Source organism: Catharus ustulatus, chromosome 29 (genome assembly GCF_009819885.2).
Source record: "Catharus ustulatus isolate bCatUst1 chromosome 29, bCatUst1.pri.v2, whole genome shotgun sequence".
NCBI classification, from domain to species: domain Eukaryota; kingdom Metazoa; phylum Chordata; class Aves; order Passeriformes; family Turdidae; genus Catharus; species Catharus ustulatus.
Genome location: NC_046249.1, coordinates 2,521,994 through 2,539,791, shown reverse-complemented (window position 1 = coordinate 2,539,791; position 17,798 = coordinate 2,521,994). Strand labels below are relative to the sequence as shown.

The 17,798-nt window shown below is 62.9% G+C and overlaps 1 protein-coding gene across 1 annotated transcript; it reads right to left on the bottom strand.

Moving 5' to 3' along the window:
• Window positions 1–1,331: 1,331 nt before the first annotated feature.
• On the bottom strand, window positions 1,332–14,546 carry USHBP1 (USH1 protein network component harmonin binding protein 1). The gene is made up of 14 exons (XM_033081925.1): window positions 14,500–14,546; window positions 14,210–14,289; window positions 13,295–13,422; window positions 12,984–13,223; window positions 12,289–12,903; window positions 12,002–12,072; window positions 10,697–10,837; window positions 8,419–8,498; window positions 7,810–7,927; window positions 7,460–7,691; window positions 6,361–6,555; window positions 6,190–6,281; window positions 3,303–3,425; window positions 1,332–1,494 (listed from the first exon to the last, which is right to left on the bottom strand). Exons 1-14 carry the CDS (start codon window positions 14,544–14,546, stop codon window positions 1,332–1,334), a joined length of 2,325 nt encoding a protein of 774 aa, XP_032937816.1.
• Between the last annotated feature and the right edge of the window lie 3,252 nt (window positions 14,547–17,798).

Below are 17,798 nucleotides of genomic sequence, written 5' to 3'. Positions count from 1 at the left end.
CGTTTTTGTGGTCTCTCCATGAATTTTTGGGGTTCTCAAAGGATTTTTTGGGTTCTCCAGAGATTTTTATGGGGTTTTCCAAGAACTTTAGGGGTTCTCCAGTGTTTTGGGGGGTTCTTCAGCAGTTTTTTTTTAGGGTTTCCCCATGGATTTGGGGTTCTCCAGAGTTTTTCAGGGTTCTTCAGTAGGTTTTTTTTTGGGTTCTCCAGTTTTCCCATGGATTTCTGGGGGTTCTCCAGTGTTTTTGGGGTTTTCCAGCACTTTTTTGTGGGGTTTCCATGATTTTTTGTGGGGTTCTCCAAGGAGTTTTGGGGGTTCTCCAGCGTTTTTGTGGTCTCTCCATGAATTTTTGGGGTTCTCAAAAGATTTTTTGGGTTCTCCAGGGATTTTTATGGGGTTTCCCAGGGACTTTAGGGGTTCTCCAGTGTTTTTGGGGGTTCTTCAGCAGTTATTTTTAGGGTTTCCCCATGGATTTGGAGTTCTCCAGTGGTTTTGGGGCTCTCCAGCGTTTTTTGTGTTTTCTCCGTGGACTTTTGGGGTTCTCCAGGGATTTTTGGGGTTCTCCAGTGTTTTTTCAGACTCCCCATGGATTTTCGGGTTTCTCCAGGGATTTTTTTTGTGGTTTCCCCATGGATTTTCGGGTTTCCCCATGGATTTTTCCAGTTTCCCCACAGATTTTTGCTGGTTCCCCACAGAATTTCGGGTTTCTGCAGCGATTTCCTCCGGGATTTCTGCGTCTTCCCCCGGGATTTTGGGTTTCCCCTCCTGGTTTTTGGGGTTCCCCCGGGAGTTTTTCGGTTTTCCCCCGGGGATTCTCGCTTTCCTCCCGCTGTTTTTGGGGTTCCCCGCGGTTTTTTGGTTTTCCCCCGGGGATTTTCGCTTTCCTCCCGGGGTTTTTGGGGTTGCCCCAGGGTTTTTGGGGTTCCCACCGGGTTTTTCAGTTTCCCTCCAGGTTTTTTGGGTTTCCCCCGGGATTTTTCGGTTTCCCCCCCCCGGAGTTTTTCGGTTTCCCTCGGGGTTTTTCTCTTTCCTCCCGGGGTTTTTGGGTTCCCCCGGGATTTCCATGTCTCCCCTCGGGTTTTTTCGGTTTCCCCCCGGAGTTTTTTGGTTTCCTCCCGGGGTTTTTGGGACTCCCCGCATGTTTTTGGGGCTCCCTCGGGGTTTTTCGGTTTCCCCTGGGGTTTTTCCCAGCGGGTTTTTGGGGTTACCCCCTGGGTTTTTCGATTTCCCTCGGGAGTTTTTCAGTTTCCCCTGGGGTTTTTGGGATTCCCCTCGGGATTTTTCTCTTTCCTCTCGGGTTTTTAGGATTCCCCGCGGGTTTTTGGGGTTCCCTAGATGCAGGTCTCCCCGGGGCGCTGCAGCAGCCGCAGCCGCCGGGCCAGGGCTCGCTCCCTGCGGCCGTGCTGGCCCCGCAGCTCCGCAGCGCGAACCTCGAGAGCCCGGAGCCGCTGCGAGAGCCCGCGGCGAGCGGAGCGCAGCGACACCGACAGCGAGCTGCGGAGAAAGGGATTTGGGGTTGGGTTTGGGATTTGGGGTTGGATTTGGGGTTTGGGGTTGGATTTGGGGTTGGATTTGGGGTGTGGGGTTGGATTTGGGGTTGGATTTGGGGTTTGGGTTTGGGGTGTGGGGTGTGGTGCCCGCGGCGAGTGGAGCACAGCGACACCGACAGCGAGCTGGGGAGAAAGGGAATGGGAATTTGGGGTTTGATTTGCGGTTTGGGGTTGGATTTGGGGTTTGGGATTGGATTTGGGGTTTGGGGTTTGGATTTGGGGTTTGGGTTTGGGGTTTGGGGTGTGGTGCCCGCGGCGAGCGGGGCGCAGCGACACGGACAGAGAGCTGGAAGGAATGGGATTTGGGGTTGGATTTGGGGTTTGGGAATGGGTTTGGGGTTGGATTTGGGGTTTGGGTTTTGGGTTGGTTTTGGAGTTTGGGGTTTGGAGTTTGGGGTGCCCACAGCGAGCGGAGTGCAGCAACACGGACAGGGAGCTGGGGAGAGGAATGGGAATTTGGGGTTGGATTTGGGGTTTGGGGTTTGGGTTTGGGGTGTGGGGTGTGGTGCCCGCGGCGAGCGGAGCACAGCGACACCGACAGCGAGCTGCGGAGAAAGGGAATGGGATTTAGGGCTGGATTTGGGGTTTGGGAATGGGTTTGGGTTTGGAGTTTGGGGTTGGGTTTGGGGTGTGGAGCCTGCAGCGAGCGGAGCGCAGTAACACGGACAGAGAGCTGGGGAGAGGAATGGGAATTTGGGGTTGGATTTGGGGTTGGATTTGGGGTGTGGGGTTTGGGGTTTGGGAATGGGTTTAGGGTTTGGGTTGGGTTTGGGTTTGGGGTGTGGTGCCCGCAGCGAGCGGAGCGCAGCGACACCGACAGAGAGCTGGAAGGAATGGGAATTTGGGGTTGGATTTGGGGTTTGGGAATGGGTTTGGGTTTGGGGTTTGGGGTTTGGGGTTTGGGGTGTGGTGCCCGCAGCAAGCAGAGTGCAGCGACACGGACAGGGAGCTGGAAGGAATGGGAATTTGGGGTTGTATTTGGGATTTGGGAATGGGTTTGGGGTTTGGGGTTTGGATTTGGGGTTTGGGTTTTGGGGTGCCCGCGGCGAGCGGAGCGCAGCGACACGGACAGCGAGTTGGAAGGAATGGGAATGGGAATGGGTTTGGGGTAGGATTTGGGGTTTGGGGTTGGATTTGGGGTTTGGGTTTTGGGTTTGGGTTTGGTTTTGGGGTTAGGGTTTGGAGTTGGGTTTGGGTTTGGGGTGTGGAGCCCGCGGCGAGTGGAGCGCAGCAACACGGACAGAGAGCTGGGGAGAGGAACGGGATTTGGGGTGGGATTTGGGTTTGGGGTTGGATTTGGGGTTTGGGAATGGGTTTGGGGTTTGGGGTTTGGGTTTGGGGTGTGGGGTTTGGGGCTGGGTTTGGGATGTGGGATTTGGATTTGGGTTTTGGGTGTGGAGCCTGTGGTGAGCGGAGCGCAGCGACACGAACAGGGAGCTGGAAGGAATGGGAATTTGGGATTTGGGGTTTGGGGTTTGGGTTTGGGGGAGTCGGGGAGACAGGGGGACTTGGGGTTTGGGGGTTTTGGGATTTAGGGAGTCAGGGGAGACAGGGGAGTCGGGGATTTTGGAATTTAGGGAGTCAGGAAGTCGAGGGAGCCGGGAAATTCAGGGATTTGGGGATTTAGGGACTCAGGGAATCGGGATGAGAGGACCCAGGACACCCAGAGGACCCCGGGATCCAGGGGACAGAGGGGACAGAGTGAACAGAGGGGACAGAGGGTCCCAGGACCCCCAGGGGACCCCGGCCCACCTGTGCGCCTGCAGCAGCTCCCTGGTGACGGCGGCGCTGCGCTCCTGCTGCGCGCGGCTGGCGGCGCTGCCCCGCTCCAGCGCCAGCGCCAGCTCCTGAGCGCGGCCCCGCAGCTGCTCCGTGCTGGGGACAACAGTGCCACCCCCTGTGTCACCTCCTGTGTCACCAGTGTCATCCCTGTGTCACCCGTGTCACCCCCCGTGCCAATCCCAGCTCCCGAGCGCGGCCCCGCAGCTGCTCCGTGCTGGGGACACCAGTGTCACACCCTGTGCCACCCCCCGTGTCACCTGTGTCACCCCCTGTGTCATCCGTGTCATCCCTGTGTCACCAGTGTCATCCCTGTGTCACCCGTGTCACCCCCCGTGCCAATCCCAGCTCCTGAGCGCGGCCCCGCAGCTGCTCCGTGCTGGGGACACCAGTGTCACACCCTGTGTCACCTCCTGTGCCATCCCCCGTGTCACCAGTGTCACCTGTGCCATCCTCCTGTGTCACCCCCGTGTCACCCCCCGTGCCAATCCCAGCTCCTGAGCGCGGCCCCGCAGCTGCTCCGTGCTGGGGACACCAGTGTCACCCCCTGTGTCACCTCCTGTGCCATCCCCCGTGTCACCTGTGTCACCCCTGTGTCACCCGTGTCACTCCCCGTGCCAATCCCAGCTCCTGAGCGCGGCCCCGCAGCTGCTCCGTGCTGGGGACACCAGTGTCACACCCTGTGTCACCCGTGTCACCCCTCGTGTCACCCGTGTCATTCCCGTGTCACCTGTGTCACCCCCGTGTCACCCCCGTGCCAATCCCAGCTCCTGAGCGCGGCCCCGCAGCTGCTCCGTGCTGGGGACATCAGTGTCACCCCGTGTGTCACCCCCTGTGTCACCTCCTGTGCCATCCCCCGTGTCACTCGTGTCACCTCGTGTGCCACCCGCCGTGTCTCCCCCGTGTCACCCGGGCCACCCCGGTGTCCATCCCGACCCCACACCATCCCTGATCCCACACAATCCCCGATCCCACAAAATCCCCGATCCCACAGAATTCCCATCCCCTCACCATTCCCGATCCCACAGAATTCCCGATCCCACAGAATTCCCATCCCCTCACCATTCCCAACCCCACCGTGCCCGGATCCGCAGCAGCTCCTCCCTCGTTCTCTCCATCCCCACACAATCCCCGATCCCACAGAATTCCATCCCCACACAATTCCCAATCCCACACCATCCCCGACCCCACACAATTCCATCCCCACACAATCCCCGATCCCACAGAATTCCCGATCCCACACAATCCCATCCCCACACCATCCCCGACCCCACACAATCCTTGATTCCACACAATTCCATCCCCACACAATCCCCATCCCCACACAATTCCTGATCCCATACAATCCCCGATCCCATAGAATTCCCATCCCCATACAATTCCATCCCCACACCATGCCATCCCCACCGGCCCCAGATCCGCAGCAGCTCCTCCCTCGTTCTCTCCATCCCCACACAATTCCCGACCCCACACAATCCCTGATCCCACAGAATTCCACCCCACACAATTCCTGATCCCACACAATTCCACCCCACACAATTCCTGATCCCATACAATCCCCGATCCCACACCATCCCCAATCCCACAGAATTCCATCCCCATCCCCATCCGCACCGTGCCCGGATCCTCAGCAGCTCCTCCCTCGTCCTCTCCATCCCCACACCATCCCCGACCCCACAGAATTCCCAAACCCACACAATTCCTGATCCCACACAATTCCATCCCCACACCATCCCCAATCCCACACAATTCCATCCCCATCCCCACCGTGCCCGGATCCGCAATAGCTCCTCTCTCGTTCTCTCCATCCCCACACAATTCCCGACCCCACACCATCCCTGATCCCACAGAATTCCCATCCCCACACCATCCCATCTCCACACAATCCCTGATCCCACACAATCCCTGATCCCATACAATCCCATCCCCACACAATTCCATCCCCACCCCCGTTCCGCATCGGGCCCGGATCCTCAGCAGCTCCTCCCTCGTTCTCTCCATCCCCACACCATTCCCATCCCCACACAATTCCATCCCCACACAATTCCATCCCCACACAATTCCCGACCCCACACCATCCCCGATCCCATTCCATCCCCATCCACACCGTGCCCGGATCCTCAGCAGCTCTTTCCTCGTTCTCTCCATCCCCACACAATTCCCATCCTCACACCATTCCCAACCCCTCACAATTCCATCCCCACACAATCCCCGATCCCACAGAATTCCCATCCCCACACCACCCCCATCCCCACCGTGCCCGGATCCTCAGCAGCTCCTCCCTCATTCTCTCCATCCCCACACCATCCCTGATCCCACACAATTCCATCCCCACACCATCCCCGACCCCACAGAATTCCCATCCCCACACCATCCCCGATCCCACACAATTCCATCCCCATCCCCATCCGCACCGTGCCCGGATCCTCAGCAGCTCCTCCCTCGTTCTCTCCATCCCCACACCATCCCCGATCCCACAGAATTCCCGATCCCACACAATTCCATCCCCACACCATCCCCGACTCCACACCATCCCATCCCCACACCATTCCCATCCGCACATCATTCCCATCTCCACACCATCCCCAATCCCACACAATTCCATCCCCACACAATTCCCGTTCCCCACCGTGCCCGGATCCTCAGCAGCTCCTCCCTCATTCTCTCCATCCCCACACAATTCCATCCCCACACCATCCCCGATCCCACACAATTCCCATCCCCACCATTCCCATCCCCACACCATCCCCGACCCCACACTATTCCCAATCCCACACAATTCCCGATCCCACAGAATTCCCATCCCCACACCATTCCCGACCCCACACAATTCCATCCCCACACAATTCCCGTTCCCCACCGTGCCCGGATCCTCAGCAGCTCCTCCCTCGTCCTCTCGGGGTCCGGGGGGCTCCTCGGAGCCATCGCTGCCCCTCTGCCGATCCGCGCTCCCTGCCGAGATTTTGGGGGTGTCTCCCATCCCTCGGGACCCCCCAAACCCCCATCCCCTCCCCTCGGGACCCCTCCTCACCTCCTCGGAGCTGCTGCCGGAGCTGCCGCCGGAGCTGCCGGAGGTCCCGTCCCTCCCGTCGCGCTCCCGCTGCCGGTGCTGGAGCAGCAGGCGCAGCGCCGCTTCCCGGGGCCCGTGCGCGGCCACCAGCAGCTCCAGGGCTCGGTTCTGCCTCTGGGCCAAGCGGAGCCGGGCCCGGAGATCCGCCAGGGAATCCTGGACACGGTGGGGAAACTGAGGCACGGGCAGGGGGAGCCGGGGGGGGGACCAGAGAGGGACCAGGGAGGGATAACGGGAAAGATCCAGGGAGGGATCGAGGGACCCAAGGAGGGATTCAGGGATCCATGGAAGGACCCAGGGGGGGATCCAGGTTCGGTTCTGCCTCTGGGCCAAGCGGATCCGGGCCCGGAGATCCGCCAGGGAATCCTGGACACGGTGGGGAAACTGAGGCACGGGCAGGGAGAGCCAGGGAGGGATCAAGGGACCCAAGGAGGGATTCAGGGATCCAAAGAGGGATTCAGGGTCACAGGGAGGGATTCATGGAAGGATTCAGGAAAGGATTCAGGGAGGGATCCAGGGAGGGATCCAGCAGGGATCCATGGAGGGATTCAGGGAAGGATTCAGGGAAGGATCCAAGGAAAAATCCATGGAGGGATCCATGAAGGGATCCAGGGAAGGATCCAGGGAGGGATCCAAGGAAAGAGCCATGGAGGGATCCATGAAGGGACCCAGTCAAGGATTCAGGGAAGGATTCAGGAGGGATCCATGGAAAATTCGAGGGAGGGATCCAGGAGAGATCCATGGAGGGATTCAGGGAAGGATCCAGGGAGGAATCCAAGGAAAAATCCATGGAGGGATCCATCAAGGGATCGAGGAAAGGATCCAGGGAAGGATCCAGGGAGGGATCCATGGAAAAATCAATGAAGGGATCCATGAAGGGATCAAGGAAAGGATCCAGGGAAGGATCCATGGAAGGATCCATGGAAGGCTCCAGAGACATATCCAAGGAAAGATCCATGAAGGGATCCAGGAGGGACCCAGGCAAAGATCCATGGAAGGATCCAGGAAGGGATCCAAGGAAAAAACCCATGAAGTGATCCAGGAGGGACCCCCCCCTCACCTTGAGCCCCGCCAGCTCCTGCAGCAGCTCCTCCCTTCGCGGCCGCCTCCAGCCGGGCAGCAGCGCCCGCGCCTCGCTCAGCGCCCGCTCCGCCCGCGCCCGGGGCTCCCGGGGGGGCTCGGGGGGCTCGGGGGGCTCGGGGGTGTCCAGCAGGGACCCCTCCACCAACGCCTGCTCGGCTCGGAGCCGCCGGATGTGTTCCCGCAGCTCTCCCTCCTGCATGGCCCGGTAGCTGCGGGGCGGCCACGGGTCCGGTGGGTGCCGGTGCCGGTACCAGGATGGGCTCGGTGGGTACCGGTACCGGGATGGGGAGGGGGATTCAGGGCCGGGACCCCCGCGCCCCCCGGTACCTGTGAGCCCCCGAGCTGTCCGCGGGGTGTTGGTGGGGTTCGGGTTCTGCTGGTGCCGGTGTCGGGGTCGGTTCTGTTGGGGCGGGGTCAGGTCCCGGTGTCCGGTCCGGGTTCGGTTCTGCCGCGGTTCCCGGGCACGGGGTGTGGGGGGGCATTGGGGTCCTCCCAGTACCTCCCAGTATCTCCCAGTACCTCCCAGTACCTCCCAGCACATCCCAGTACCTCCCAGTGCCTCCCAGTACATCCCAGTACCGTCGGGCATCCCTCGTGCATCCCCCAGTGTCCCCACGCATCCTTCAGAATCTTCCCAGTGTCTCCCCAGTATTCCCAGTATCCCTCAATATCGTCCCCAGCAGTCCCAGTATCCCCCCAGTACTCTTCCTGCTAATTCCCAGTATGTCCCAGTAATCTTCCTGGTAATTCCCAGTATGTCCCAGTACTCTTCCTGGTAATTCCCAGTATCCCCCAGTACTCGTCCTGGTAATTCCCAGTATCCCCTTCAGTATCCCCCAGTATCCCCCAGTATCCCCTCACATAACCCCTCCCAGTATCCCCCAGTATCCCCCAGTATCCCCCAGTATCCCCCCGTGTCCCCCCGCTGTCACTCACCCCCTCGGGTGTCACCCTCCGCTGTCACCTTTGCCCGCACCAGCTCCAGCAGGGCGGCGTAGGCGCCTCCGCAGCGCTCGCTGGGGGACGAGGGGCTCAGGGGGACTGTCCCCAACCCTGTCCCTGTCCCCAACCCTGTCCCTGTCCCCATCCCATCCCATCCCATCCCATCCCATCCCATCCCATCCCATCCCATCCCATCCCATCCCATCCCATCCCATCCCATCCCATCCCAAATCCGGTCCCAATTCCTGTCCCCATTCCCATCTCTGTCCCCTGTGCCCTGTCCCCATCCCGAGGGGCTCAGCGGGACTATCATCATCCCTGTCCCCATCCCCATCGCTGTCCCCTGTTCCATCCGGTCCCCGTCCCCGTCCTTGTCTCCATCCCTGTCCCTGTCCCTGTCCCCTGTCCCCAATCCGATCCCTGTCCCGTGTCCTCATCCCCGTCCCCTGTCCTGTGTCCCCTGTCCCCATCCCTGTCCCGTGTCCCCATCCCTGTCCCGTGTCCACATCCCTGTCCCCTGTTCCCAATCCGATCCCTGTCCCCTGTCCCGTGTCCCCTGTCCCTCTCCCTGTCCCCATCCCCGTCCCCACCTGCAGCTCAGCGCCAGCCCCAGCGCGCTACAGCGGGACAAAGGGCTCAGTGGAACTGTCCCCTGTCCCCTGTCCCCATCCCTGTCCCCTGTCCCCATCCCTGTCCCCACCCCTGTCCCTTGTCCCCATCCCTGTCCCCATCCTTGTCCCCTGTCCCCTGTCCCTGTCCCCACCTGCAGCTCAGCGCCAGCCCCAGCGCGCTGCAGCGGGACAAAGGGGTCAGTGGGACTGTCCCCATCCCTGTCCCGTGTCCCCATCCCTGTCCCCTGTCCCCATCCCTGTCCCCTGTCCCAACCCTGTCCCTGTCCCCTGTCCCCGTCCCCACCTGCAGCTCAGCGCCAGCCCCAGCGCACTGCAGCGGGATAAGGGGATCAGTGGGACTGTCCCCATCCCTGTCCCGTGTCCCCTGTCCCCATCCCCGTCCCCTGTCCCTGTCCCTGTCCCACCTGCAGCTCAGCGCCAGCCCCAGCGCGCTGCAACGGGACACGGGAGGGGCTCAGTGGGACTGTCGCCTGTCCCCTGTCCCCAATCCGATCCCCGTCCCCTGTCCTCATCCCTGTCCCGTGTCCCCTGTCCCTCTTACTGTCCCCTGTCCCTGTCCCCACCTGCAGCGCAGTGCCAGCCCCAGCGCGCTGCAGCGGGACAGGGGGATCAGTGGGACTGTCGCCTGTCCCCATCCCTGTCCCCTGTCCCCAGTCCGATCCCTGTCCCCTGTTCCCTGTCCCCTGTCCCCCGTCCCTGTCCCCACCTGCAGCGCAGAGCCAGCCCCAGCGCGCTGCAGCGGGACAAAGGGCTCAGTGGAACTGTCCCCTGTCCCCATCCCTGTCTCCTGTCCCGTGTCCCCTGTCCCCCGTCCCCACCTGCAGCTCAGCGCCAGCCCCAGCGCGCTGCAGCGGGATAAGGGGATCAGTGGGACTGTCCCCACCCCTGTCCCCTGTTCGCTGTCCCCGTCCCTGTCCCACCTGCAGCTCAGGGCCAGCCCCAGCGCGCTGCAGCGGGACAAGAAGCTCAGTGGGACTGTCCCCACCCCTGTCCCGTGTCCCCTGTCCCCGTCCCCACCTGCAGCTCAGCGACAGCCCCAGCGCGCTGCAGCGGGATAAGGGGATCAGTGGGACTGTCCCCATCCCTGTCCCCTGTCCCTGTCCCACCTGCAGCTCAGCGCCAGCCCCAGCGCGCTGCAGCGGGACAAGGGAGGAGCTCAGTGGGACTGTCCCCATCCCTGTCCCCTGTCCCCTGTCCCCTGTCCCGTGTCCCCTGTCCCCGTCCCTGTCCCACCTGCAGCTCAGCGCCAGCCCCAGCGCGCTGCAGCGGGACAAAGGGCTCAGTGGGACTGTCCCCATCCCTGTCCCCTGTCCCTGTCCCACCTGCAGCTCAGCGCCAGCCCCAGCGCGCTGCAGCGGGACAAAGGGCTCAGTGGGACTGTCCCCATCCCTGTCCCCTGTCCCTGTCCCACCTGCAGCTCAGCGCCAGCCCCAGCGCGCTGCAGCGGGACAAAGGGCTCAGTGGGACTGTCCCCATCCCTGTCCCCTGTCCCTGTCCCACCTGCAGCTCAGCGCCAGCCCCAGCGCGCTGCAGCGGGATAAGGGGATCAGTGGGACTGTCCCCATTGCTGTCCCCTGTCCCTGTCCCCATCCCTGTCCCCTGTCCCCATTGCTGTCCCCTGTCCCTGTCCCCGTCCCCACCTGCAGCTCAGCGCCAGCCCCAGCGCGCTGCAGCGGTTCTCTCTCAGCCCCAGCTCCATGCTCAGCCGCTCCGCCTCGCCCTTGCACTCGCCCAGCGCGGCCACCAAGTCCCGGTTCGAGTCCTGCAGCCTGGCCAGGACCCTGCGGCCACACCGGGCACCGAGCCGTGCCTCAGTTTCCCCGCGGAGAGGGGCTCGGGGGGACTCATCCCTAACCCGGGGGGACTCAGGGACTCACCTGGGGGGGCTCAGGGACTCACTTGGGGGGACTCAGGGGCTCACTTGGGGGGACTCAGGGACTCACCCCTCACCTGGGGGGACTCAGGACTCATCTGGGGGGGACTCGGGGACTGGCCCCTCACCTGGGGGGTCTCAAGGACTCAGGGACTCACCTGGGGGGAACTCAGGGACTCACTTGGGGGGACTCAGGGACTCATCCCTAACCCGGGGGGACTCAGGGACTCACCCGGGGGGGACACAGGGACTCACCCGGGGGGGACACAGGGACTCACACGGGGGGGCTCAGGGACTCACCCTTCCCTCTCTTGGGGTGACTCAGGGGTTCACCCCTCCCCTGGGGGGACTCAAGAACTCAGGGACTCAACTGGGGGGGCTCAGGGACTCACCTGGGGGGGACTCACCCCTGCCTCCCTTGGGGCTACACAGGGACTCACCCCTCACCTGGGGACACTCAGGGAGTCACCCGGGGGGGACACAGGGACTCACCCCTCACCTGGGGGGGACTCAGGAACTCACCTGGGGACACTCAGGGATTCTTCTGGGGGGGCTCAGGGACTCACCCAGGGGGGACACAGGGACTCACCCCTCACCTAAGGGGACTCATCCCTCACCTAGGGGGACTCAGGACTCACCCCTCCCTCCCTTGGGGTGACTCAGGACTCACCTGGGGGGACTCGGGGACTCAGGGACTCACCTGGGGGGACTCAAGGACTCAGGGACTCACCCCTCACCTGGGGGGACTCAGGGACTCAGGGACTCCCCTGGGGGTGCTCAGGGACTCACCCGGGAGGAACTCAGGGTCTCACCTGAGGGGACTCAAGGAGTCAGGGACTTACCTGGGGGGACTCAGGGACTCATCCCTCACCTGGGGGGGACTCACCCCTCCCTCCCCTGGGGGGACTCAAGGACTCTCCCCTCACCTGGGGGGACTCAAGGACTCAGGGACTCACCTGAGGGGACTCAAGGACTCCCCTGGGGGGGACTCACCCCTCACCTGGGGACACAGGGACTCATCCCTCCCTCCCTTGGGGGGACTCACCCCTCCCTGGGGACACTCAGGACTCACCCCCGCAGCTGCTGCAGCCGCTCCTCCTGCTCCGGGCTGGGCCCCGCCGAGGGTTGGGGGGACAGCGGGGCCTGGGGATGGGGGGAGAGGGGCGGCACGAGGGGTTCAGAGTCGGGGGGTTTTATCCCGGGGGGTTTTATCCCGGGAGGTTTTATCCCGTGGGGTTTTATCCCCCGGGAGGTTTTATCCCGAGGGGCCCAGCATTGTCACCACCCCCCAATGACATCAGAGGGGACAGCAGAGCCCCGTGACAGGGCAGGACCCCCCCAGTGCCCCCCCGCACTCACCGACTGCCCCGGGGGGCTGCTGGGCCCGGGGGTGGCACCGAGCCCGGGGGTGGCACCGAGCCTGGAGGTGTCACCAATCCCGGGAGTGTCACCGAGCCTGGGGGTGTCACCGAGCCTGGGGGTGTCACCGGTCCTGGAGGTGTCACCGAGCCTGGAGGTGTCACCGAGCCCGGGGGTGTCACTGGTCCCGGGGCTGTCACTGATTCCGAGGGTGTCACCGGTTCCAGGGGTGGCACCGTTTCTGGGGGTGTCACCAATCCCGGGGGTGTCACCGAGTCCGGGGGTGGCACCGGTCCTGGGGGTGTCACCAACCCCAGAAGTGTCACCAAGCCTGGGGGTGCCACCAATCCCAGGGATGTCACCAATCCCGGGCGTGTCACCGAGCCCGGGGGTGCCACCAACCCCAGAGGTGTCACCAAGCCCGGGGGTGTCACAAACCCCGGGGGTGTCACCGAGCCTGGGGATGTCACCAGTTCCAGGGGTGTCACCAATCCCGGGGGTGTCACCGGTCCCGGGGATGTCACCAATCCTGAGGATGTCACCAATCCTGGGGCTGTCACTTCCAGACCCCCCCATCTCCTCCAGCCTGGCCAGAGCCTCCCGCAGGTCCCGCACCTTGAACGGGACACCGGGGCCGCTCAGGTGACACCCGAGGGTGTCCCCGCTGTCACCCCAGGGTGTCCTCCCGTACCCACCTTGCCCTTCAGTCGCTCCCGCTCGCCCCGCAGGGCTCGCAGCGCTGCCGTGACCTGGCCCAGCTCCTGCTCCCGTTGCCCCAGGGTTGCCCGAAGGTTCGCGTTCCTCGCCACGGCCACCTCCAGCTCCTCCGGTAGCCCCGGGGTCACCTCCAGCTCCTCCGGTAGCCCCGGGGCCACCTCCAGGCGCGGCCAGCAGCGGCGAGCCCAGCGCGGGGTCCGGCTCAGCTCCTCCAGGCTCTGGCAATGTCACCCGTGTCACTCCGTGCCCTCCCTGTCCCCGCGGCCACCGCGGCCGAGCCGGGGCTCACCTGGACCGCTCGGTGCCAGCCCGGGGCGAGCGGTGGCCACTGCGGGGGTCGCCGGTGGCGGGAGAAGACGGCGCGTTCCAGAGAGCTCACGGCGTGCTGGAGGCGCTCGAAGAGATCCGGGCTGCGCGCTGGGGACGGCGACAGCGACAGTGACAGCGTCGGGGGTGGTACAGGGGTGGCACGGGGGTGGTGGCACAGCACGGAGTGGTGGCACGGGGGTGACACAGGGGTGTTGGTGGCAGTGAGGTGGCACAGAGGTGGCGGCACAGGGGTGGTGGCACAGGAGTGGCACAGGGGTGGTGACACAGGGGGGACACAGGGGTGTTGGTGGCAGTGGGGTGGCACAGGGGTGGTGGCACAGGGGTGGCACAGGGAGCGGTGGTGACACAGGGGTGGTGGCACAGGAGTGGCACAGGGGTGGTGGCACAGTGGGGGTACAGGGCTGGTGGCACAGGGGGAGTGGCACAGGGGTGGCACAGGGGTGGTGGCACAGGGGTGGTGGCACAGGGATGGCACAGGAGTGGTGACACAGGGGTAGTGACACAGGGATGGTGGCACAGGGATGGTGGCACAGGGGTGGCACAGGGGTGGTGACACAGGGGTGGCACAGGGGTGTTGGCACAGGGGTGACACAGGAGTGTTGGCACAGGGCTGGTGGCACAGGGGTTGTGACACGGGGGTGGTGGCGCAGGGGTGGCACAGGGGTGGTGGCACAGGGGTGGCACAGGTGGAGTGGCACAGTGGGGGTACAGGGCTGGTGGCACAGGGGGAGTGGCACAGGGGTGGTGGCACAGGGGTGACACAGATGTCGTGGCACAGGGATGGTGGCACAGGGGTGGTGGCACAGTGGTGGCACAGGGGTGGTGGCACAGGGCGGTGTGGTGACACAGGGGTGGCACGGAACGCAGCGCTCACCGTCCGGCTCGGGGCTGACAGCGGGGACAGCGGGGACAGCGGGGACAGCAGGGGTGGCAGTCCAGCTGTCCTCATCCTCCCTGCGGGGTGATGAAGGGCACAGAGAGGGTGGCGCGGTCACGGTGTCCCCTCAATGTCCCCTCGGTCCCGGTGTCTACACAACCCCGGTGTCACCGCGGTCCCGGTGTCCCCTCAGTGTCCCCTCTGTCCCGCTGTCCCCGTGTCCCCGCGCGGTCCCGGTACCTCCCGGGGCGCTGCTGTCGCCGCTGCTGTCGCGGGGCCACCCCTGCCAGCAGCGGGATGTCCTCGGTGTCACCATCCTCCTCATCCTCCTCATCTTCATCTTCATCCTCCTCATCTTCATCCTCTTCATCCTCCTCCTCCTCACGGGGGGAGCGGGGCGGGGTGGCCGGGCCGGAGCGGGCGGCACCGCCCGGGGCTTCCTGGCACAGGGATGGGCTTGGGCCACCAACCCGGGCCACCGGGCCACCAGCCGGGGCCACGGGGCCACCAACCCGGGCCACCGGGCCACCAATCCGGGCCACCGGGCCACCGTCCCGGTTTGGGGTCAGCCCCGTGCGGGGTCAGTCCCGGGTTGTTCCCCCTCACCTCCTCCATGCCGAGGCTCCCAGCACGTCCCAGTTCCAAACTGGGGGCTCCAGTGGATCCCGTTGGGGTTCCCGTTCTGTCCCGGTTCTGTCCCAGTTCTGTCCCCGCTCTATCCCGGTTCTGTCCCAGTTCTATCCCGGTTCTATCCCGGTTCTGTCCCGGTTCTGTCCCGGTTCTATCCCGGTTCTGTCCCGGTTCTGTCCCGGTCCCATCCCGGTTCTGTCCCGGTTTTCTCACCGGTTCTGTCCCGGTTTTCTCACCGGTTCTGTCCCGGTTCTGTCCTGGTTCTCTCCCCGGTTCTATCCCGGTTCTGTCCCGGTTTTCTCACCGGTTCTGTCCCGGTTCTGTCCCAGTTCTCTCCCCGGTTCTATCCCGGTTCTGTCCCCGTTTCTGTCCCCGCTCTGTCCCGGTTCTATCCCGGTTCTGTCTCAGTTCTGTCCTGGTTCTGTCCCAGTTCTGTTCTGGCTCTGTCGCGGTTCTGTCCCGGTTTCTGTCCCGGTTCTGTCCCGGTTCTGTCCTGGTTCTCTCCCCGGTTCTATCCCGGTTCTGTCCCCGCTCTATCCCCGCTCTGTCCCGGTTCTGTCCCAGCTCTGTCTCGGTTCTGTCCCCGCTCTGTCCCGCTCTGTCCCTGCTCTATCCCGGTTCTGTCCCCGCTCTGTCCCAGCTCTGTCCCGGTTCTGTCCCTGTTCTGTCCCGTTTCTCTCCCCGCTCTATCCCGGTTCTGTCCCGGCTCTGTCCCGGTTCTGTCCCGGTTCTGTCCCCGCTCTATCCCGGTTCTGTCCCCGCTCTGTCTCGGTTCTGTCCCTGCTCTGTCCCTGTTCTGTCCCGTTTCTGTCCCGTTTCTCTCCCGGTTCTCCCCCGGTTCTGTCCCGGTTCTGTCCCCGCTCTGTCCCAGCTCTATCCCGGCTCTGTCTCGGTTCTGTCCCCGCTCTGTCCCGGTCCTGCCCCAGTTCTCCCCCGGTTCTGTCCCGGTCCCGGCCCCTCCCGGCGGTTCCGGTCGCTCCTCCGGCCTCTCCCGGTTCCGGCCGGGATTTCCTTTTCCTCGGAGCTGCCCCGGCTGGGGGGGACCTGAGGGGCCCTTTTGGGGTGCTCTGAACCCCCCCAAAAAAAACAAAATCCCACCCAAAAAACCCCAAATCCCCCCCAAAAAAACAAAAATCCCTCTGAAAATCCCCCTCAAAAAAAATTCTAAAACCCCCCAAAATCCCCCTGAAAAAAAACCTCAAAATCCCCCCAAAAAACCCCAGAACTCCCCAAAATCCTCCCGTATTTGGGGTGCAGGTGAATATTTGGGGTGCAGGTGAATATTTGGGGTGCAGTTTTTGGGGGTACACACGACACTTGGGGTGCAGTTTTTGAGGCACGCACGATATTTGGGGTGCAGATTTTTGGGGTACATACGATATTTGGGGTTCGATTTTTGGGGTGCAGGTCAATATTTGGGGTGCGGGTGAATATTTGAGGTGCAGGTGAATATTTGGGGTGCAGTTTTCGGGATACACACGATATTTGGCGTGCAGTTTTTGGGGTGCAGGTGAATATTTGGGGCGCAGTTCATGGGGATACACACAATATTTGGGGTGCAGGAAGAAGTTTTTTGGGGTACACACGGTATTTGGGGTGCAGTTTATGGGGCACACACGGTATTTGGGGTGCAGATGGACATTTGAGGTGCAGTTCATGGGGGTACACACGATATTTGGGGTGCGGGTGAATATTTGGTGTGCAGTTTTTAGGGTGCAGGTGAATATTTGAGGTGCAGGAAGCAGTTTTTGGGGGTACACACGAGATTTGGGGTGCAGGTGAATACTTGGGGGACAGTTTTCGGGGTGCAGGTGAATATTTGGGTTCCAGGAAGCAGTTTTTTTGGGTACACAGGACATTAGGGGTGCGGGTGAATATTTGGTGTGCAGTTTTTAGGGTGCAGGTGAATATTTGGGGTGCAGGAAGCAGTTTTTGGGGGTACAAACTATATTTGGGGTGCGGGTAAATATTTGGTGTGCAGTTTTTTGGGGTGCAGGTGAATATTTGAGGGCAGGAAGCAGTTTTTTGGGGTCCACACAATATTTGGGGTGCAGTTTTTTGGGGTGCAGGTGAATATTTGAGGGCAGGAAGCAGTTTTTTGGGGCACACACAATATTTGGGGTGCAGTTTTTGGGGTGCAGGTTAATATTTGGGGTGCAGGAAGCAGTTTTTTGGGGCACACACAATATTTGGGGTGCAGTTTTGGGGGCACACACGGTATTTGGGGCGCAGCGGGGTTTCGAGGAGCAGTTGTGGGGCGGGGGGCGGCCTTCGGGGGCTTTGCCGGGGGTCCTGAGGGACTACAACTCCCAGCAGCCTCCGCGCGGCGCCACTTCCGGCGGAACTGCGCGAGGGGCTCGGGGGGTTTTGGGGGGTCGGGGGGCAAACAAAAAGTAGAGAAACATGGGGAAGGGGCTGAATGAGGGGGTGGGGGCAGTATGAGGGGCTCGAGGGTGTCCCCTGTGGTGACACCCGGGCACCTGAGTGACTACAACTCCCAGCAGCCTCCGTGTGACGTCACTTCCGGCGGAGCTGCGCGAGGGGCTCGGGGGGTTTTGGGGGGTTTTGCAGAGTTTTGGGGGGCAAACACAAGCTGGAAGAAAGTGGGGAAGGGGCTGAATGAGGGGATGGGGGCTGGAAGCGGCGCTCGGGGCTCGGGGGTGTCCCCTGTGTTGGCAGCCAGGCACCTGAATGACTACAACTCCCAGCAGCCTCCGCGTGGCGCCACTTCCGGCGGAGCAGCGCGGGGGTCTCGGGGGGGTTTTGGGGTCGGGGGGCAAACACGAACTGGAGGGACGTGTCGAGGGGATGAATGAGGGGATGGGGGACGGAGTTCGGGGCTCGGGGATGTCCCCTGTGGTGACACCCGGGCACCTGAGTGACTACAACTCCCAGCAGCCTCCGCGAAGCGCCACTTCCGGCGGAACAGCGCGGGGGTCTCGGGGGGTTTTTTGGG